The following is a 22,899-nucleotide window of genomic DNA, read 5'->3' on the forward strand; positions in this document are numbered from 1 at the left end:
ACACTTCTGACCAACTGGCTACAAATCTGGAGTTCACACCAACCCCTCAGGTTCAATATTCACTAGAATGACTCACAGAACTTACTGATTGTGCTGTACTTACAATAATAGTTTTATTATAGTAAAGGATACAAATAAGAAGCCAAAAGAAGAGACACAAAGGATGATGTCTGGGTCTCAAAATTACTCCACATGGAATAGGAACTTGTCACCCTCTTGGCAGAAATGTATCTACTCAATTGTGGAAGCTCACCAGAGATTTAAATGACCAAGTTTATGTGGGGTTTCATTATAGGGCATGACTGATGCCTTAGTCCCTTGTGGTTGAACTCAATCTACAGCCTCCCTCTCCTCTTATTCGTTGGGGAGATCAAGCTGACAGGACTAATGACATGCTTGTCTTTCAGATTTGGTTATCCCCCTACCCTAAAGCTACAGGTGTGGCTGGTCCCACCCTGTCATCTATTATATGAACTATCAGGTGTGATCCAGGGCCCACCATAAATAATAAAAGGCGCTCCTCTCCTATCACTAGAAATTATAAAGATGTAGGGATTACTTCTTGATCTGGGACAAACACCAGCCAAGGTTTTCATTATGCTACATTCCCACAAGCTTCATCACTTTTTCCTAGGCTGAAAACACTTCCATTTTACCCTTCCTCCTAACTCCTGTCCCACAGGCATCTCCCAAAATATCAACAGCCACATACATGTCCTGCCTTAACTTTCTGCAATCTGTATTCTCTCAAAACACTTGTTCCTGGCCTAGTCCAAAGCACTTAGCCTCACATGCATACTCCTGGCCCCCTCTGCAGCATGCAGCATTAGGCACCTCCTTCTGGAAGCCTTCCTTTCCTCCAGCTTCTACCCAGATACCACTTCCTATGCTGGTTCCTGCTCTTCCCCCTCCCTCCCCATGAATGCTTCTCCCTCTTTCCCCAGTCCTCTGGCTTATCCTCTACTCTGACCCCTCTGGGAGTTCAGCCTACCCAAGACAAGGCCAAAGTTCTTAGCCTCTCAGTCCTTATCCCCTGACCTGCAGCCCTACCCCATGCCCTTACCCTCCCTGGGGAATCTCTATCGTCTAAAGCCATCAGACTGGCTCCCCATACAAATACAACCAAGATGTACCGACAGCAATGGTGTGGGGCTCAGAAGACATGGGACTGTGCAGCTTTGCTTTGGGGTCACATTGCTCCAGTAAGTGGCTTCTCGATAGGTCTATTTCTCTACCGCATGATGGGGGCAATAATCTGTGCTCCACCTGTCTCATAGGGTACTGTAATTACCACTTGAGAAAAACACAATATAAAGAAAGAGGGTTCTTCTTTACAAGCTGCCCTCTTGGGCCAGGGACACTGCCGTTTCCTGGCTCCCAGGAGAGCTCTGTGACTGCTCCCTTTCCTCAGGCTCCCACGTGCAGTTAGGAACCAAATCCTGCATTTTTTCCTGAAATGTCTCTGGCATTTGAACTTCCCTTTGAATTCTTATCATGACCCAGGATCAAGCTGAGATGGCTAGAATCCCTTCCCGACTAAGCTCATCCATCCTGCGTGCTGCTGTATGCTGCTGTATATCTTCATCGAGTAACAATCCTTGCCAGCCTGTCAGATGAAATGTTACCCAGACTACTGCATTCAGGGCCCCTCCTGATCTCTGCAAACTTCCCTTCCCTTAGCAACTGACTCAGCTCATCCACTTGAGTTGGAAGAGCTTCCTGTTTTAGGCCTCTTCTATCTGGACAGCTAGCTCCTTCCTTTCAGTTTTTCTACCTACCAACCTACACCTTGCCTATCCTTGATGTCCTTCCTTCCAAGCTCGTTCTGATTTTTCCAGTTAGTGTGCATAAGTGCCCACATATACCTGTGTGGCTGGGATATTGTTTTAGGTTTCTTTTCCCTTTTTTACTTTAGCACAACTGTCCCTTTCCCCACCTAGAAATGCATTTTTAGAGCTGCAAACCCTGGACTTGGGGGTCAGAACAACCTGGTAAATCTGAACCTCTCCAGCTTTAGTTTCCCTTAACTGCAACATGAGCTTAATAATACTTACTCACAGGATTGTCACCAAGGATTAAATGAGATAAGTGAAAATACCAAGCCATGTCTGGCATAGAACACTCAAAAACACTGGCTTAATTGTGACCTTGGCTCTACTCTCAGCTTGATAGAATTGTCAAAATCTATAAAAATTGTGTGTAAACCATGATGTAAATTATAGATCATGGTTAGTAGCAATGCTTAATATGTGTTCATCAGTTGTAACAAATGTACCACACAGATGTTAATGGGAAAAGTTGGGAGGGGGAAGGGGTGAGGTATATGGGAATCCCCTGTAATTTCGATGTAATATGTATGTAATCTAAAGCATCTTTAAAATAATAGAAGAAAAAAAACTTTAAAAAATAGCAATTACTTTTTTTTTTTAGGTAATTGAAATCTTAGGGGTACTGTTCACTATGTTGTTCAATGTTTCTCATTTAAAAATCTAACATGTTTTTCTCTGAATAAGGAAATGAAAGTTTTTTTTCTGATGAACAAGTACACTTCCTTTCATGTGACAATGAGAATTACATAACCTTAAGGTTTTCCCTTTCCTACCACTGGCTGTCAGGAAGCTCAGAGCAAGGTTTTAATTGGCGGAGATTTCCTCGCCGACCTGAGGGCAGTGGTTGGGGAAAGAGCAGGGGCCCTGGAGTTGGCACCCACACTTGCCCTTTCTTCTGCTGGATAATTCGGTAGGCTTTTCTGGGCCCTCATCTCCTTACTTAAAAAATGACGCGTAATACAAATTTTGCAGGATATTGTGACATATAATGCATCTTGACTGCTTTATAAATTACAAAAAGATACATGAAAGTTAGTTAATGGGAAACAGATGTGGCTCAAGTGATTGTGCTTCTGTCTACCATATAGAAGGTCCAGGGTTTGATTCCTGGGGCCTCCTGGTGAAGGAAAGCTGGCTCAACCGGAGAGCTGACCCACACAGGGGTGCTGGCTTGCATAGGAGTGCGGGCACAGAAAGACCACACAACAAAAAGAGACAGAGAGACAGTAAAAAAAAAAGCAGCAGACCAGGGAGCTGGGGTGGCGCAAAAGATTTGAGCACCTCTTTCCCACTCTGGAGAGTCCCAGCATCGGTTCCTAGTGCTGTCTAAAGAGATTATTAGTAGCCTAAGTGTTCTAGTATAATCTTCTCTCTTCCCTCTCAATATTTGTATCTTTTAAACAGTCTTACAATTTTATTACACCTGTATCTCTTCCTGTAACTTTGCTTTGACCCTCTCTAGAATTAAACAAAGTATAAATAGATGACAAAATTATTCCTTTTAAAAAGCAATTCCCTGAGGGCAAGAAATCATGTCCTTCACTTGTTTTGTTTAATAACAATTTACATTAGAAAAGCATTTTGCTGCAGAAGGAACTTTTGGTTTTGGTTCCTGTGCTGAGGCCAAAGGAGGTACTGAATAGTTGTAAAATAAACTGAACTGCAGGCCAGAGAGAGAATGATCCTGACATTGATAATTACTGATGATTTAGCCACTCATTGCCTTCTTTCAATCATCAAAGTTTATATTGATGCCTAGAGGCCGAGGGCTGGAAAAACAAGGTGACCAATCCAAACAGTCTCCACTTTGAAGCTCACAGTGACGTATGGCAGATGGGGAGGTAAAAGGAATTCAGTGTGGTCAGGCAAGTGCTAACAGAGCAGAGGAGCACCATAGACGTGGGGTTTCTTCAGACTTACAAGGAAGAGGGTTCCAGGTAGTGGAAACACAGTCTCTCTCTCCAGGCAGCCACAAGAGGTTCAGTGAGCTCAGAAATGGGATTAGGGACTTACAAAAACAGACTGGAAATGGAGGCAGGGGTCATACTAGACAGGTCCTTATAGCTTCCAAGGAATATGGGTTTTACTTTGAAGGAGCAGGAGATAGGAACGGTCAGTGAAAGGCGCTGATGGCCACGAATTGAGGGCTTTGGGACATCACAGAGACATCACAGACATGAGAGATAAAACTGACTTTCCCAAATACAGCTCCTTATTGTGAGCTGCAGTGCTGGATGATTACCACCATCCCAAGGAGAAAGAACTTGGCTCTGGAGGCAGGAACAATCTGATGTCAGAGGTGTTCATACAGGCCCGCTGGGATGCGGAGAAGGGGAGTAAAGGGCTGGACTGGGCTGCATGAAATGACCTTTACAGTTTCTTTTAATTGAGATTCCAGGATTCAAAGCAAGCCCGGTAGCTGAACTGGTGCTGTGGGCTGGGATCTGTGACTGGGGAGCTGCCCTGGGCAGCAAATGGGTTAAGGCTCAAATAACTTTTATATATGAATTAATGTGTAGAGTTGGGAGCCAAACTCTTTTCCATTAATTTTTCCATCCATTCCAGGAGCAGAGTTAGGTACACACAGTAAAGTTTATTTTGGTGCATGGTACACTTCACTCCATTAAAAATAAATTAATCAGCAAATTCCTGCCTGGCTCAGCCCTGGTTTATGTAAATATTGCCCAGCTGTAATGAGTTACAAGGTGTTATTATCTCACACACACACAGAGGAGGCTTCACTCTAGAGCTCCACTCCCAACAAAAGCATCTTAAATAAACGGAGAGAAGGCGGTTTGATTTGTAATGTTTTCACAGAAGTGGGATATACCTCACCCATAAAGAGTTTCTTTATATGACTCATTTTATAGCAAGTTAAATGAAGGAAGTTTGATGGGGGGGGCGAACAATATGACCACCCCCCCCACCTTTCTTCAATTTAAAGAAAATCCCCCAAGAGATGGTCCATACTCAGAGGGAGGAGGGATAGCCCTTAGGCCCTCTGACCACGTGGCTCTGCAGCACATGCCCCAGAAGCTGGGAAGGGGCAGGAAGCTGGGCATGGAACTGGATCCTGGGATGGCTCAACTAAGTCAGAAAGAAGGTTCTCTTCTTCTCCTCAAAACCTCTATGGGTGGTGGTGGTAGTAAGAGAGTTGATGGCATATTCATCACCCTGTGCACTGGGTAACACAGGGAACTTTGCTCTTGGGGTTTCTTTTCAAATGACTTAGCATAGCCCCTTGGACATAAGATGCTCCTGGGTCCCAGAGGATGGGGCCTGGTAGGTTGCACCTTAGTTAAATCTGTGATACACGTCCATAAACTAGAGACAAAGGCGGCAGCAGAGGCCCTTCTCACCCTCCTGCTGCCCTATCTCTGAGCTAGGTGGTGCTCCGTGGCTTATGGCACCCACCATAGGATAAGGTTCAACATGACCTGACGAGAATGAAAAATCGTGGCAGAGGTAAGTCTCCTTCTTTTGATGGCCAACTTGACCCCATGCTTCAAAGCAGGGACAGAAGTAAGGTGACCCATCTTGAATCAGCAACATTACAAACAGCTCTTAGGCCACACTGGGTCCATGGTGGGGGTGTCCCCTGTTTAATCTTCTGCCATCCCTTCAGGAACCTCTGGGAAAAGTTGTCAATTGGCTATGGTTGCTGGAGGAGGGCGTGGGGAATATGTGCTGGGGAGCTCTTGCTTAGGCCTTCTCTTGAGGGAAAGGATACTCCAGAAGAGACAGAGGTCTCCCAGCACTGTAACCCACCAGATCAGACTCCTGGGCACACGAAGTAGGAAATGGGCACAAAGGGGACCGGCTATTTGACAGATGCTGTTAAGAGGTCAGTTCAGGCCACTTTCTCCTGGGTCCTGGGCAAAACAGGCATCTCTTTCTTGGGAGCTCCTTAAATTCAGCTGTGTGGAGGGACCAGTCCATCAAAGACCCTCATCGTTATAAATTGGTGAGTAGGGCTTTAGGACGCTCTGAGGATTCTTCTCCACTAGAGGGCGCCAGCTCACCTCCCCAGTCAGAAGCAGATCCTCTCCGTTCATGGAATCCAGGTACTGCATCTGCAGCCAGGAGAGCAGGGAACAGAAGAAAGGGACAAGGGCAAGAGAGACATGAGGTGGTATAAGGAACAAGGCTCCCAAAGAAGAGGAAGGGAAGAAGGCACAATAGGGCTTCTGACCATTCTGGCATCCAGGTTAGAGGGGTCTTTGATCTCCCTGATTCATTTCAATAAGGAGGTTCTGGAAAAAAAAGTCACTGGGACAGCTAGCTGCTGGGAAGGCTTTAGGGAATTACCCATTAAGACTGGATGAACAAATGGACGGACAGGTAAAGAGACACACATGCCACTCAAGAACATCTCTCTTGTGATACCCCTTCCCTAGAAAGTTCTTGCAGTCAGGAAGTTAGGACTTCCAACTTGCAGAAGTTCATATCCTGTCCATCCTCACCTTATGCTGCTGGGTGAGGAAGAATCCAGATTCTTCCCCTTCCTAGTGGTGTGTCCTAAAGTGAGCCACTTTCCCTCTCTGAGATTGAATTCTCTTGCCAGAGAGAGGGACTCACAAAAATATTAAATGATGTCATAATATGTACAATGCTAGTCACTCAAACTTTTTTTTAATATGCCCCACTCCACTGTCCTCTAGTGGGCCCTGACCCCAGGTCAGCAGCTTTCCCTCTAGGATGGCTGGGCGAGTTCAGCCCCTTGAACAGCTCTATTTTTTTTTTTTTTTTTAGGAGGTATGGTGGTTTGAACCTGGGACCTTGTACATAGGAAGCAGGCACTCAAAGCACCAAGCTACACCTGCTCCCCACAGCTCTGCTATTAAATCTGTCATGTCCCAGAGAGCCCTCTGCTACTCTCCTATGACTTTTACCACTGGCTGCTGTAGAACTGAAGAGACCACAAGTACTGTATCCTCTTGTTTCCCACAATCCATAGTACTTTTACATCTGGAGACAATAATCATGGAGCCCTGGACTTTCTTCAGTGTTTGAGCACAGAGATGGGGAGCTCCTATCCCTGTGCTCAAAGCTCTAGCTCCAGGAAAGGCTGGTCTGAAGACCATCACAAGGGCCAGCCTGGATGATATTGCTCCGGGCCTCAATTGACAGCTTTTCCAATATGGCTGAAGTTCTTATAAGCAAAGGAAATTGGACACATAAGAAAACAGGGAGTAGCCAGAAGCTGGACGTTAATGGAACCAGAAGAGAAAGAAGGCACCGCCATGTGCTTTGCCATGTGACAGAAAAACCAAGGAACCCCAGAGATGGCTGGCCAGTCAGAAGATACAGACTCCATGAGGAAACAAGCCTTCTAGTTTCTGAAACTGTGAGCCAATAAATTCCTATTGTTAAGCCAAACCATTGTATGGTATTTGTTTGCACAGCTAGGAAACTAAAACACCATCAACGCTCCCTACTTTCCTAAAGTCTTATCACTATTTCCCCCTTGCCTGCCTCTCAGTGGGGCTATATGGGGTTTCTTATATGGGCACTGGTTATGCTGGCTCCTTCCTTTAGGGCTTTTGGGGAGAGCCAGCCATGCCCATGTTGTGGTCCCTCGTACAAGCCCACCATGGCAAATGCAAAAGTCAGGCTAATCTCTCAGAAAACATAACATTTGCTTTGCCAGCTACTACTCCCATCTGAGGGGGAGTCCAGTCAATATGAGTCACAGAACCTCTGTGGAGTAGGGCCCTATGGCCACAGTACCTTCTCCCTGGCCCTGACAGATTTGAAGAAGAACTCAGCAAAAGTCATGGCTTCTGGGGTTCTCCACCCTCTGGGTCTGAAGAGCCTCAGTATATGGTTTTTCCAGCAATCAACAAGCTGGTCCTGTTGGCCCCTTCTTCCTTCTCCTTCCTGACTACTGGAGGCTTGGAGAGACCATGACACAGGTGAGTAGAATAACCGTGAGGTCAGGCCCAGGAGGTATAGGTGCAATTCAAGGGAAAGCCGGAGCTGATGAGCTATCTGGAGCAGCTGAGGCCTCCACTGAATTCATCCATCACTTAACTAGGGTTCTAGGCCAGTTGTGTAGGCTGACTACACTGGGAGACACTAGGAAAACCTCTCTGTACCTCCTCCCTGCTGCTCTGCTCACTCATCTATAAAGTCTGGGCTTTTCATCAACATAGGATTCTGGTGCAGAAAGATGAAGGAATTAATTCTCCATGGACTCAAGAAAAATGCATGTAATGGGAGTGGATGTATCTCAGTAGTTTGAACACCTGCTTCCCATGTATGAGGTCCCAGGTTCAATCCCTGGTTCGATACCTCCTTTAAAAAAAAAATCTATGTAGTTAACCAATTCTCACCAGAGCTGTCTCCTAGAAGCTGTGGTATTGGGAAATCTGGGGAATCAGGAGTGAGGTACTACAGTGGGGGTGCCCTGCAATAGCAATCCATGGGAAGAGGCTTGAGAGAGTCTGTGGAATGCTAGCTGGAGCCCAGTCCTGCTAGAAATCGGGAGCAGAAAGTGCAAATCCTGGGATTCAAAACTGGAACAGAAGGGGGGCTGCCACCATAATCCACTCCTGCATCTTTCAGGACTATGTGTGCCCAGAAGCTGGCACAGCATCTGGCACACAGTAGGCAATCAAATGTGTAGTGAACGAATGAGCAGGAGACCGCTTGGTGCCTCTTCTTTCCCCCTTGGCTCATGGCTGGACACAGAGAAGACGCTCTTCCTCAGTGCCTGCTGCAGCTGCAGTTTTGTCAGAATTCCCTCAGCCTGGCTTCAGTTACCTCAACCTCCCATGATCCTCTGAAAGCCCAGTATCTACAGACCTCAGGAAAGACCCACTTTCCTCAAGACTCTGGAGAGGTGGGGAAAGGCTACTCACCTGTTTCCTCACATACTCCACCAACAATTCAAGCTGTCGAGGGTCATCACATTTCTGGTCAAAGAAGGTTCTCCAGAGGGCAGCAGCCAGCCCATGATCATCTGAAAGGATCCCCTGGAACACAGAGTAAAACAATAGGTCTCCCAGGAGCACTGCGCAGTCATGATGAAAATGCTGAGGATACTGTGCACATGCTAGCACACCACAGAATCAGCTCAAAAGATCATAGAGAGAGAGAAATGGGGCAGCTACATGGCAGAACTGGAAAGGGGTCTTAAGACAGTCCAATCCCTTCATCTTATACAGAGGAAAAATGGGGGACTGAGAGACTCTGTGTGACTTGCTAGAGCTGATGCACAGCTGAAGTTCACATCTGGTTAACTACTCTGCCCCTCCCTCCCAGGCCATGGCTTCCTCCATTCTACCACACTGCACCCAGCAAAGGTGGGGAGCGTTTGTGTTGTGTATGTTCTCCCCTGATCCAAAGTACACATCTTAAGGCTGCTGGCTCTTTGAGGAAGGGAGCCAGGTGATGTGGGATCCAGGCTGGCCATGAGCCACAGAGGGCAATGCTCAGAGCCCATGTGTGTATGAATAATGGTGGCTCTCCCAATACACAGTCCACCTTTGCTGGGAAGCCAAACATCAAGCAGAGGCTAACTGGAGCATGGGGTGGCATGCTAGGGCCATTTTCTAGCCTAGACCTCTAATGGGGAGTGGGGGGAGGAAGGTCTTTCCTGGGGCAAGGGTGAATGAGGAAGTTATTCTGTCCAGGTAGCCCAGGTAGTGTGTGGAACTGGAAAAAGTGATGACATGGAGTTAGAAGGCCAGATCAAGTCCAGCTCTGCCACTTCCATGATCAGCAATGGTACGCAACTCACTAAACCTGAGTCTCAATCTTCACACCTTAAAAAGAGATGAAGAGAAGCGGATGTGACTCAAGTGATAAGGTCTTCACCTACCATATGGGAGGAACTGGGTTTGATCTCTGGGGCCTTCTGGTGAAAAAGAAGAAGAGAAAGCATGCCCACGCAGCAAGCCAAGTGCGCCTGTGGTAAGCCAAGTGCCCACACGAGTGCCTGTGTGGTGAGCCAAGTATTTGCGTGGCAGGCGAGTGCCTGCGTGGTGAGCCGAGTGCCCACGCAGTGAGCCAAGTGCCCGTGTAGCGAGCCAAGTGCCCATGTAAGTACCTGCTGGTAAGTCAGTGCCCACGCAGTGAGCCAAGTGCCGATAAGGTGAGCCAAGTGCCTGTGTGCCTCTGTGGTAAGCCAGTGCCCATGTGGCATGCCGAGTGCCCACATGAGTGCCTGCATGGTAAGCCAGGGTCTGTGCGGCAAGCAGAGTGCCTGTGTGGTGAGCCAGTGCCCACATAGTGAGCTGACTGCCCGTGCAGCAAGATGAGTGCCCACACAGTGAGCCAGTGCCCACGCAAGTGAGTAACGCAGCAAGATGATGGTGCAACAAAAGAGAGATGAAGGGGAGAGTCAAGGTGAAGCACAACAGAGACCAGGAACTGAGGTGGCACAATTGACAAGGAACCTCTCTCCCTATCAGAGGTCCCCAGGATTGAATCCCGGTTAATACTAAATGAGAAAGATGAGAAGAGAGAAGACAAAAAAAGAGAAATAGATACAGCAGATCACAATGGACACAGACAGCAAAAAAAAAAAAACCAGCGGGGAGGGGGAGGGGGCGGGGAAGAAAAAAAATAAAAGCATATATCTTTAAAAAAGAGAGAGAGATGAAAATACTCTACTTAAAACATGCTTGAATTATAAAAAATAATATAATGTGAAGGGATTTTGTTAGGTGTAATATGTCAGATACAAAGATTAAGATTGTGCTTTGGCAGGCAGCTGTGGATGTAGTTGAAAGAACAGTGGGATCTGGGGATCAAATACCAGTTCTGTCACTTACTAGCTATATGGCCTTTAGAAAGCTGTTAGCCCTTCCTTAGCCTCAGTTTCTCATGAGTTAAACAGGTATAATACCACCTATCCCACAAAGTTATTGTAAGGATTGAGAGATAATGGCTATGAAAGGGCTCTGTAAGTGGTAAATCACTGCACAAAAATGAAGGATCATTTATTTGCTCTTATATTTTGAGATCGCCTTGGAACATCGTGGTATATAAAGTCTGGCTGGCTCCACACTGCTGCAAGGAAGGCTGTGTCCAGTTTGGGATACAGACAGTTTGGTGGAAAAACATTCCACCTGTTCCAAATGCCCCTGATAAATACCCCTAGAGTCCCACAGCTTAAAAGACTGTCCTGGCACAATGGATGAGTCAGGAAAACCAGCTTCTTCCGGTAGATGGGGACAGGGGCCAAGGACAAGCTCAGGCACATCACCATTCTCCAAGCTATTTGCTAACACAACAGCCTGCCTGTGTCTGAAGTGCCCTGGGCACATGCCCGATACAGCTGGCAGTGACCCACGTGTGCTACTCAGGAAGGAATGAAAAGTGGGAGCGGGTGGGACTTGGGAACGTGAGGACAGAGTCCAGGAAAGCAAAAGCCTGGGAGGAATGGCTTTCTGCAGGCAGACTCGTGGCTAAGATGACTATGAAGGGGCAAATCCCCAATCAGGAATTCCTGACAGTCAAATGGAAAAGGATGACTTGGGACTACTCATAACAACAGTGATAACCATATCCACCATAGATTTTCACACACATCTGGCTTGTAATGACTATGTATGCCCAGCAAAACAGTTACTGTTATCCCCTTTTGAGGCTTAGAGGGTATCCAGCTAATTGGCAGTAGAACCAGGAGGAGAATGCACTGGTGAGGTCAGGGAGGGTGTCTGACTATCTCTAGGAAGAATGCAGTACTTGGCACAGAGTAGGAGCGTGATAAAAATAGTTGAATAAATAAATGAACCCAACTTCAGCCTTCTTTCCACCACACTGCTAGTTAAGTCAGTAAAAACAAATGGGAGACTTATCTGAGTCTAAATTTCAAACTAAAGCAGGAGGAAAGTAAAAAGGGCACCTGGGAACTAAACACTGAGGCAGCAGAGCAATTTTCCCACAATCTCATAGAGTGGCTACTTGTTCTCCCTCACTATACAAAGAAAATATCCTCCAGGAAATTAAGGCACCTAGATCTTGAATACATGAGAGGAAGCTACAGAGATTATCCTTGCTCTAAGGACTCTAGTTAAATTTCATGGTTTAGGGTGGCTCAGTTTCACTCAGTAGGACTGACTTGACACCAATATGTCCTTACCATGATGCTAGAAATACAAAATGATAGTGATAGCTCTCAAGGCATTTGCAATCCAGTTGAAGAGACAAAGGTAATGCACATCCAACAGCAGCACAGAATAAAATCCTGGAAAATGAATGAATGTAAAACTGCAGAGTCACACTCCAAGACACACTCTTACCTGGCTGGCTCCTCATCCTTCAGTCTTAGCTTTTTTTTTTTTTTTGGCTTTGTTTTTGTCTTTTCTTTTTATGTTTTTATTCTTTTTTTTTTTGTTTTGGTTTATTTATTTTAAATTTCTTTGTGTTGTTGTTTTTCTAGTCTTAGCTTCTATGATCCATCCTAAGAGAAGCCTCCCCAACCTACATGAAGTTCATTCCCCTGTTATTCTCTACCACTGCCCTCTATTTATTTTTAATTAGATATTTCTTAGCTTGTTTATTTGTTTACTGCCTCTCAATTACAAGGTAAGCTCTACTGGGGAAGAACCAGACCACGTCTGCTCTAAACACATGACAGGCACTCAATAAATACCTGAGGGAGGGAGAGGCAGAGAGGGAAGGATGGATGGGTGCAGAAATTCTGAGTAAAAAAGCACAGGGATCTGAAGAGGAGAGGGAAAGAGGTGTTTGACCTTTAAGGAAGGAGAGAATTTGGAGAGTTGAAGCACTTTGTAGGCAAGAGAGAATATTATTTCATTGACCATTTACAGAGGGAGTACCTGAGGTTCAAGGCCCTGAACCAGGCCCTAAAGTGCAAAGCTGACAAAGACTCAGCTACTACCTTCAACATTTCATTGTCCAGTAGAATCTTGATCAGGCACAGCATGTGTGGGGGGCAGTTAGGCAGATGGCTTCAATCAGAGAGAAGGCTATACATTAGAAGGCGATGGGAGATAAAGGTGATGGGGCCTATCAAATGGGAACAGTCGACAGAGGTCTGAAAGTTCCATGGATGAACCTAATGTACTAAATAGAAAGGTTTCAGAAGTGTTTAGGGTAGGGACACAATCCAAGCAAGTTTCTAGGAAAAAGATTGCTATAAAACAGTGCTGTCCAACAGAACTTTCTGTGATATTAGAGATGTTTATATCTGTACTGCCCATTATAGAAGAAACTAGCTAAATATAGCTACTGACCACCTGAAAATGTGGCTAGTGTGGTTGGGGAACTGAATTAGTCTAAATCAAAATAGCCACATGTGGCTAGTAGTGAACAACACAGCTCTAGAACCTTGTGACTCAAAGTGGGGTCTGCAGAACGGCTGCATCCACATCATCTGAAGCTTGTTAGCAGGCAGACTCTTAGGCTTCACCCCAGACTTGCTAAGTCAGCCTGTAGTTTAAAAATTTTTTAGGAGGTACCAGAGATTGAACCCAGGACCTCGTACATGGGAACCAGGCACTCAACCACTTAAATAAGCTACATCCATTTCCCTCAGCCTGCATTTTAACTAGGTTTTCAGGTGATTTGCATGCACATTAAAATTTAAGAAAAGTATTGTAGAATTTCTCATTAAAATCACCTGGAGGTAGCTTCTCAGTCTTTTGGCAAAGATCAAGTAAGTAAAATCAAGTGTAGAACTTTGAAAAATGCCAATGCCCACCTATACCAATTATATCAGAATCTTTGGAGGATGTGGTGAAGCCGGAGAGTAAGATAGGGAATCAACAGATGGATCTGGAACTTGGCAAGAAGTTCACGTGGACATCAATAACCTCCAGATGGCTGCTGAAGACCCACCCCAAGACTATGTCACTCAGAACAAGATTTCCTCCAGAAGCCAGGAGAAGCCCAATATTCCCCAAGGACTTTATCATTGGACCCTCATGGGGGACTGATGGGTGGGATAATTAATCAAAACAAACAGCTGGGACTCCTCCTATGCCATTAGCAAAGGGGTGAAATAATTAATGCTTCAAAAAGCAGGTGCAAGGCCTAAACTCACTCTCATCTTTGGACCCCTGCTCTTGCCTTCACCATGTCCCAGTGCCAGTCCCGTTGCTGGTCTGTGTGCCAGTTCCTGCCTCTGTGCCCTGTTCTCACCGTTTTTCCTCTGCCATGATGGCTATGCAAGTAAAACCTGGGCATTTATAATCTATAATGGGGAATTGTAGTCTATAACTCAGCCCTCTTTATCACTTTTCAGCCCCTTCCTCTCTGCCTGGAACCCATGATCTCTGTTATTTTCTCCAATTTCTCTTCCCTCTCTACCTGAATAAATTACTGGCCTAACTCACCCAACATGCTCTTGAAATTCATTTCTGCAGCATAGTCAAGAACCTAGACAAAATCTGGTAACAGTGCAGACATTGGTATTTTTTGAGTGTCCCAGGTAAGTAGTATATTTTCCAAACTTTCCTGCTCTTTAAGTGTCACTGGGGGTGCTTGTTGAACTACTAGGTCCCACTCCTATTGAACTGGAATCTTCAGAGAAGTGCTCAAGAATTAGATTCTAAAGGCACCCAAGGTGACTCTTGTGATCAAGCATGTTTGGGTAATACGGCTTACCAGAACTGGGATGCAGTAAAACACACTGAGATCGGGGACAGAGAGAACAGACAAGATTCAAAACATCTTTATCAACACTGACGAAAGGATTCAACTGAGTCAACTAAGCCACCTGCAGTAAAGACTTCAAATGCTATAAGACTCATTCTTTTATATACTGTACTTTTCCTGAAATCAGAATGCATCTAATTTAACAATCATCTACATTTAAACCATGTTTTTCAAATCCCACCCCATTCCCAAGAAGCTCATGTTAAATTAAAGGTGTGTGTAGCATATAATCTACATTATTCTATTGTAATTGAGGATAGCTGGTATAATGGGCAACCCTGATTTTAACTAGTCCTGTGACACTGGGCACAACCTAAAAATTGGGGTGGGGCCTTAATTATTATGTGTCAGGCTGATAAGTTTCCTCCAGCTAGAAATCTAGTTTCATGCTTCTATCTCCTCATGCATTTCCTCCCTTTCTTATTCTCCACCTACCAAGTGCCAAACACATTTCTAGGTAATAGAAATGCAAATACAGTAGACACTTAATTAAGAAGAAATCCCCAGTTCAGCCAGGGTGACAGTTAATGCTAATGTGGTAAGTGCTGTGGAAGTCCAGGGAGGGTGAGGATAAGCAGGGGAAGGTTAAAGTTGTCTCAGGAGAGGTAATTAAAATAAAATCTGGAGGAAACTACAAAATGAGTTTAAAAAGCACATTTGTTAAAAAGATGAGGCATGATGAATCTCGGAGGTGTGCATATAGGTGTTCATTATGCTGTTCTTTTTAACTTTCTAAATGTTTGACATTTTTCATAATAAAGAAGCCGGGGGAAAAGAGATACTGTGTTTGTAAACTGGTCTGTTCCTCCGGGCATGATACCCCTTTGATTGTATTAGATTAAGAGGCTTCACTTTTACTTTATTAAATCAAGATTAGGGCTTTGATTCAACCATGTCATAAGGGCATGCAGGGTTGAGTCCCCACCCCCTCGGTAAGCTATAGAAATGTATCCTCAACCAGGAACACAGGAGTGAACACACAGAGAAGATACACAGAGGATCCTGCAGCCCTGAGAAGAGAAATTAGCCTGATGGTTTACCGCTGACCTTGTGAAGAGACCAGAGCAGCTGAGCCCAGAAAGAAACGAGCCTCAGAGGAAGACAGACAAGCCCTATGCCAGCCTACAGCTAAGAATGGAGGAAGCTGGGACCACACGGCCTTGTGAAGAAGGAGGGCTGAATCCTTCCAGACATCACCCGCCATCTTGCTTCAACATGTGGCAACAGACTTTGGGTGAAGAAGTACTTCTTATGGTACCCTGAGTTGGTCTCTTTTGGGCCTTATAGCTGTAGGCTTTTACCCCCAATAAATACCCTTTATAAAAGAAAAAGAAAAAAAGTTGGGGGAAAAAAGGATGAGTTAGATCTAAATGTTCTGATATGGAAGGATGTTCAAGATATACTGTTAAGTGAAAACAGCAAGCTGCAGATAGTGTGTATAGTGTAACTCCCATTTGCATAAAGAAAATAAAACATGCATTCATATATGCAGGTGCTTGTCTAGGCACCAATAATGCCTAGAAAGATACCCAATAAACTATTTATGAGATTTTCCTCTTGCACAGGAAATTTGGCAGGGGAGAGAGGGGGGCTTCTATCTTCTACTTCAATCACTTATGTACACTTTCACCAATTTTTAAAATGAGTATGTATTGGTTTGAAAGTTAAAGCAAAAAAAAAAAAAAGTGGGTGGTTTGTCTGGCAGACCATGCTGTTTAAGTGTGTCTTATTCTCTCTGGGATAGGGGCTAGGACAGTGACTGATTGCCTTTGTCCCTCCATGCCTCACCTATCAGGCATTCAGTAAATGCTGGGCTAGCTGAATGATTTGATCATGTTATATAGTGATTCCTTTCCCAAGCATTAGGCAAACTGGTGGGACATTTATTCTAATTGCCCAGTCAATTAAGATAGGAGGAAATAAATACTAAGCCATAATGCCAGGCATTGACAATGGCCACTGAAGCTCCCCTCAAAGGCTCTCATCAAAAGTCTTCATTGTTCTACCTAAAGTTTGGCAAATGATCTTACCTCATCATATCCCAAGATTGATGCATAGAAATTATTTGTCATGAGGATCAGATTCTTCTTCAGGATATAGGGATTAACCTATAGAAACAAAATGGCAAAAATAAAAGCATGAAAGAAAGGAAAAAAATTAAAAGTGTGATCTTTGGCTCTCAGCTGTCATTGATTCTTAGTAAAACATAAAGAGGGTCCTAAACAAGAAAAACTGGCAGTTCATCCCCGATTCTTTCATGTGTCAGGATTCTCCCCAATTTGCCAGCTTCTTTTAGATTTTAATCCCAAATTACACAAAGCAGTCGTTCAGTTTAATGAACTGAGCTGCATATCAAGTTTTGTGCTAGATCCTATGAACACAAAGTCTAAGCAGAGTTTTGAGTGGAGGAACAAAATAGACATCTAAAAAATAATTACACTGCAACGTGTTGCCACTAATTCTATTCCAAAAGTGGTGAGTGATAAATGAATTTCAGTAACAGCCACTCTCTACAAATGAGCCCAGCTTGAGGGAGCTGGGGAACAGTTTCCTAGGAGGTAACCTTTACATGGACCTTGGAGGAGGAGGAAGAGTTTGAAAGGAAAAGAGAAGTAAGGTGAGAGCAGAGGGCATTTGAAACAGAGGAAACAAGGTGTGCAAATTCCAGCAGAGGCTGGAAAGAAAATGGGGAGTGCCAGGGGACAGTGGGTAGGAACACTGCAAAGGTATATTGGGACTAGGTTTGGAAAAAGGGTCACTCAAAGGAGCAGAGCTTGTCAGTGAGAAAGGACAAGAAAGAAGGTGTCAGAGGTGGGAAGCGGAGGGAATAGGCAAAACTGTGAGTGAGATGCTGAGAAGAGAGTTGGGCCTCTGAGGCTGTAGAGGAGGGGAGAATAAGATGGGCAGCTCTGAAGCAATGAGACTATTAATTTTTTTTTTTTAAGATTTTATTTATTTATTTAATTTCCCCCCCTCCCCCGGTTGTCTGTTCTTGGTGTCTATTTGCTGCGTCTTGTTTCTTTGTCCGCTTCTGTTGTCGTCAGCGGCACGGGAAGTGTGGGCGGCGCCATTACTAGGCAGGCTGCTCTTTCTTTTCACGCTGGGCGGCTCTCCTCACGGGCGCACTCCTTGCGCGTGGGGCTGCCCCACGCGGGGGACACCCTTGCGTGGCACGGCACTCCTTGCGCGCATCAGCGCTGCGCATGGCCAGCTCCACACGGGTCAAGGAGGCCCGGGGCTTGAACCGCGGACCTCCCATATGGTAGACGGACGCCCTAACCACTGGGCCAAAGTCCGTTTCCCAAGAGACTATTAATTTTAAGAGACTGTTTTAGAAATCCAATTCCAGGGAAACCTTTCAGATCAGGTAGAACTCTTCTCAGGAAATGGTCAGGCCAGGAGGACCATCAGAGCCTAGAGTGCAGTTCACTAAATGTCTTCAATAGGGTAAAACTTTGACTGCCTGATAGTAATACGTTGAAGATAGGGTAGGTTTATTCATCTCTGGGATCCCAACATAAAGTCCAATGCAATGTGTAGCACATAGTAAGGAATTATTGACTATTTAAACTGACAGGCTTTAGAAACAGCCCAAAGTCATTTGGAACCCTGGATGGTGAATAATATTTCTGCTCATGATCAATATCTTTGGTCCTCAGGGAAATGCAAATCAAAACCACAATAAGATACCACTGAATATCCACTAGGATAGCAATTACTATTAAAAACAAAAACAAAAAAGTAGAAATGTTGGTGAGGATACAGGGAAACTGTAGTCCTTATACATTGTTGGTGCCATTGTAAAATAGGGCAACCACTGTGGAAATCAGTCTGGCGATTGCTCAGTAAGTTGAAAGTAGAATTACATATGAATCAGCAAACCCACTTCGTAGTATAGACCCAGATAGCAGGGACTCAACAGATATTTGCACATCAATGTTCGAAGTGGCATTATTCACAATAGCCAAAAGGTGGAAGCAAACCAAGTGTTCATCAATAGATGAACAGGCAAACAAAATGTGAAATATACACACAATGGTACAGCGAAATAGAATGAAGTTCTCAGACACACAACACAACATGGATGAACCATGAAGACATTGTGCTGAGTGAAATAAGCCAGGCAACAAAAAGAAAAATACTGCATGTATGATCTCACTTAGGTGAAATACCTAGAAACAGCAAATTTCATTGAGATAGATAGGAGAGATTACAGGATAGCAGGGGCCGCAATGGAGAGGGTGTGGTGAAGGAAGAGGGAATTATTGTTTAACGGGTGCACAGTTTCTATTTGAGGTGATGAAAAAATTAGGGTAGCACAATATTATGAATGTAGTTAATACTGCTGAATTGTACACTTGAAAATGATTAAAATGAGAAACCCTGAGTTGTATATATAAGTTATAATAAAAAGTTTTTAAAAAATGTGTGCCTATGGGCCAGCTCCTTCATAGACATCTCCTCTAAAAGTCACTGGAACTCAGACGTAAAAGTGTTACAGTCACCTTTTAATAGTCACAGGCACTGTGAATTAGATGGGTGAAGTGACTTGCCCTAGATCCCCACAAGTTAGTGATAACGTCCATGCTCCTTGCATTCCACCAGGTTCCTGCTTTTGGAGGATAATTCCACTTCAGATCATAAAGAAAAGACTGCTTTTATCCTGTGGCTCATAATTGGTCTCTGAAGAAAGGCAGAAAGGGATAGTGAAAGGATTTGGATTTAGGATGAGAAAACCTGGGTTCAAGTTATAGTTCTGCTACATACATAGGATGGGATCTTGGGCAAGTCAAATAACCTCTCAGCTGTCTTTTGAAGAGCAAATGAATTAGCCTGTATTCATTCATCCATTCACAATGTATGCTGAGAGCACCAGGAAGCTGCAAAGTGCTCTGCAAATGCAAGGAATTATCAGTAATATCTTCTGGTTTGTTTATCTGAAACAAAAACCAGTTCCAATACTTTATAGTCATAAATAATTTTCAAAGTGAAAGGGAGAACTGTGAAGCTCAAGACTGGAAAATATAAGATGGGATGGAACTGGTAGTGCAAACCATGGTCTTTCCTACTCCACCTTCAACCCAAGCCAAATGAGCCACTCCATCCTTGTGTTCCCAGAGCACTGTCTACACTTCTTCTAGGCACACAATAGTTTATAGTTGCTTATGTACCTGTCGCTTCCACTAATCTGTGAACTACTCAGGGGTCATAAGGAAACGTGTCTGATTAATCTTCACACTCTCAACACTCAAGTCTTGGGCATGGCCCAGAGCAGGGACTCTGAGAGACATTCTGATGATTGAATCTTATAAACATATTCAATCTAATGACCGTTTGGGGGATTTTTATTGTTGCGGCTAAGTACCTTCCAGCTTTCTGAAATTTCAGAAACAGATACTGTCAAACTTTTACTATACCATCTTCCAGAAAGGAATGGGGTAAAAGGATGAGTCAAGAAACATGCCAGAACTAGAGCTAATTCCTTCTGTAAGGTAAGGATGGGACTACAACCTGGTTCCCTTGAGACTCATTCTGGAGCTCTCCCTACTCCCATATTAGTTGCTCCTCTAATTGTACAAGAAAAACCAGAGCCATAGAAGGACATCAGAGGTGTCAAACACTAAGACAGGAGCATCTCTCAGAATAAAGAGTCACTGATGTGCTCAGCAGAGCATTTACATTCTGCATCAAATCATTAAACTTTAGAGCTAGAAGGGTCTTTAAAGGTTACTAGCTCAATCTCCTTGAAGAAACTGTGACTAGAGACTCAAAAAGGGAAGGGGTTTGTCCAAGGTCACACAAGTTAGTATCAGACAGGATTAGAATCTGATTTCTGGGCTAGTGCTTTTTCTACTTCACCATCTGCAGGGGACTTCAGAGATCACCAGCGTATTGATCTGCAAACCTCAGTTCTTGCCTTCCAGGAAGGCCTACATATCTAGGTCTTCCTGCTCTTGGGATGCACCTGCATTCTGGCTGGCTACTGCCCTGGAAGAACAGAGAACAGGAATGGAGTTCCTTATTAGCAAGGCTCCTCTACTTCCAAGTACTGTATTCTAACTCCAGTGACCTGTGAGCTGCCTTGCCCTAATCTTTGATGCAGGGTGGCAAGCTGCCACAGTTAGGAATGGTTTTCAGGTATCATCACCTATGTTAGATGAGCTCATGAAACTGGCTTTTCCTCGAAGAGGGCAGGAGCTCAGTCACTGCAGATACTGATCTGCAAGCAACAGGTGAGCAAAGTGAGAGCAGCTTCCTGAGCTACTGGACTCACCCTGTTGGGCCCTTGTAGCCAATCGAGAAGCTAAGGGGAGGTGGCTATTCCCTCTGGTGAACCCCTGTTGGGATTTTATTCTCTCACTTAAGCTTTTGTTTGCTCTTGTGCAGGTTCCCTGTGTCCCCAGTGCCAGATCATCCCATGTGGAGCACCATCTCTGTGAACACACAGATGCACAGCCCAGATGAGAAGCTTGTCCCAGATGGTCTTGGGTTGTTCTCTTACTACACTCTTATCCTTTCCATAATGCTTTGTTTTTTTAATAAAAACCCATACATACAGTACCACCATAAGGAAAAGATTCCTTTTATATCAGTTACTCATATTTTCCCATTTATTTAAGCTATTAAAATTGATGCAGATATTTTATAAGCCATCAGGATTTGGTGACTGGTATTACTGAATGTTTAATAATAAACCAAACAGAAGAAATCAGAGGGTTAAATGATGACTGCAATTCCTGTAATGACTTAATTAAATTTTTATTGAGTACATAAACTATGACGTTATTTCTAGCCAACCATGGGTCTGCTTTCCCGGCATGTCACAGAGTGGGAGCACTCAATAGGAGGCTACGCTAAATGAGCAGCAGGTCTCAGCTGAAATGGGGAGGGGAGCAAGGCTCATGTAACACACTCAATAAATTATCCGTTCATTTTTAAACAAAGTCCATGAGTTATAATATATTTGCCATGTACTTTTTATGACATAATAAAAATGTTACCTTAAGGATTACTTAACACATACTACAAATGTTATAGCAGAGGCAGGCACAAGGGGCAAAGAAAACAAACATGAGCAGGCCAGGGACGGGTCCTGGAGTTTACGTCCCAGGAGGAACAGCATAATATATTAAAAAGGGAATGCAAAAAAAAAGAGATGGGGGGGATGCAAGAGTTCAGTTACTAATCAGCAGATTAATGAATGAGACAACTAACAGGGAAAACAAGTGAAGAAATAATGAATCTTGCAAGGCACATTCTGAATTAATGTAGTATTCTCAGGGAAGAATTTTAGCTTTAAAGAGATGCTAGTTCATTTGAAGCCAGTTCACTGCTCTATCTCCTTTTCATTCTTGCTGGTCTTTAAGACATTTATGTGGCTGCTTAAGAGAAGAACCAGATTATGCGAAAATAGTAATTCCTCCATGAGCTCCAAGGTTCTTATGATTTGATGGTCATCTTTCCTGCCTTACCTCCCCACTTTTATCTACCCCTCCAGTCAGAGCAAACTATGTGCAACTTCCACAAAAATTACATCCCTTTGGCCACACTGCTGCCAGGAATCCTCCCTCTTCTTTATCAACTGGGATGCTAACTCCTTCCTATCCTCTAAGACTTAGTTGGCAAATTACTTGTACAAAGCCTTCCCTCTCCCCAGTCTACAGACGGCACTAAAGTGATTCAAGTTTCATAATTCAGTGCTCACTATGTGCCAAGAACTTTGCTAAGAGTTTTATACATATTAGCTCATTTAACCTTCCCAATGACTCTATGAGATAGGTTTTTTTAAATTTAAAGAACTTTTTTTGTTCGTTTGTTTTGTTTATTATTTCTATCCCTTCTCCCTACCCCCACCCCCAAGATGGAGCCCTCATCTGTTTGCTTGTCTTCTTTAGGAGGCACCAGGAACTGAACCTGGGACCTCTCATTGTGGGAGGCAGGTGCCCAATTGCTTGGGCCATATGCTCCCCATATAAGATATGTTTTGTTAATACTTACACTTTAGAGAAGAGGAAACTGACAATTGGGGAGTTTAAGATTGCAAAGGGAAATGGATGTGGCTCACGCGACTGAACTCCCACATACCACATGGGAGGTCCCAGGTTCAGTGCCGGGTGCCTCCTAAAGAAGATGAGCAAGACAGCGAGCTGACACGATGGGCAGGTGCAGTGAGCTGATACAACAAGATTACACAACAAGAGACAGGAGGGAAATACAATGAGAGACACAACAAAGCAGGGAGTAGAGGTGGCTCAGGAGATTTAGGCACCTCTCTCCCACATTGGAGGTCAGTTCATGGTGCCTCCTGAAAAGAAGACCAGCACACAACAAGCAGACACAGCAAATGCAAACAATGAGCAGGTAGGGAGAAATAAACAAAATAAATCTTAAAAAAAAAAAAAAGATTACACAGCTAGGAAATGGTGGGATCAAGATT

The 22,899-nt window shown here is 44.2% G+C and overlaps 1 protein-coding gene across 4 annotated transcripts in view; it reads right to left on the reverse strand.

Moving 5' to 3' along the window:
* Positions 1-4,402: 4,402 nt before the first annotated feature.
* UQCC1 (ubiquinol-cytochrome c reductase complex assembly factor 1) overlaps positions 4,403-22,899 on the reverse strand; it is a 128,702-nt gene continuing 110,205 nt past the window's right edge. For 3 of the 4 annotated variants that reach the window (XM_058286974.2, XM_058286976.2, XM_071211657.1), the window contains 3 exons: positions 16,493-16,570; positions 8,693-8,806; positions 4,403-5,902 (listed from right to left, as the gene is read on the reverse strand). In XM_058286974.2, coding sequence (XP_058142957.1) covers positions 5,768-5,902; positions 8,693-8,806; positions 16,493-16,570 — 327 coding nt within the window. In that variant the 3' untranslated portion in view covers positions 4,403-5,767. The remainder of the gene's footprint in view (positions 5,903-8,692; positions 8,807-16,492; positions 16,571-22,899) is intronic. The other variant, XM_058286975.2, reaches the window with a different exon arrangement.

Source organism: Dasypus novemcinctus, chromosome 24 (genome assembly GCF_030445035.2).
Source record: "Dasypus novemcinctus isolate mDasNov1 chromosome 24, mDasNov1.1.hap2, whole genome shotgun sequence".
NCBI classification, from domain to species: Eukaryota; Metazoa; Chordata; class Mammalia; order Cingulata; family Dasypodidae; genus Dasypus; species Dasypus novemcinctus.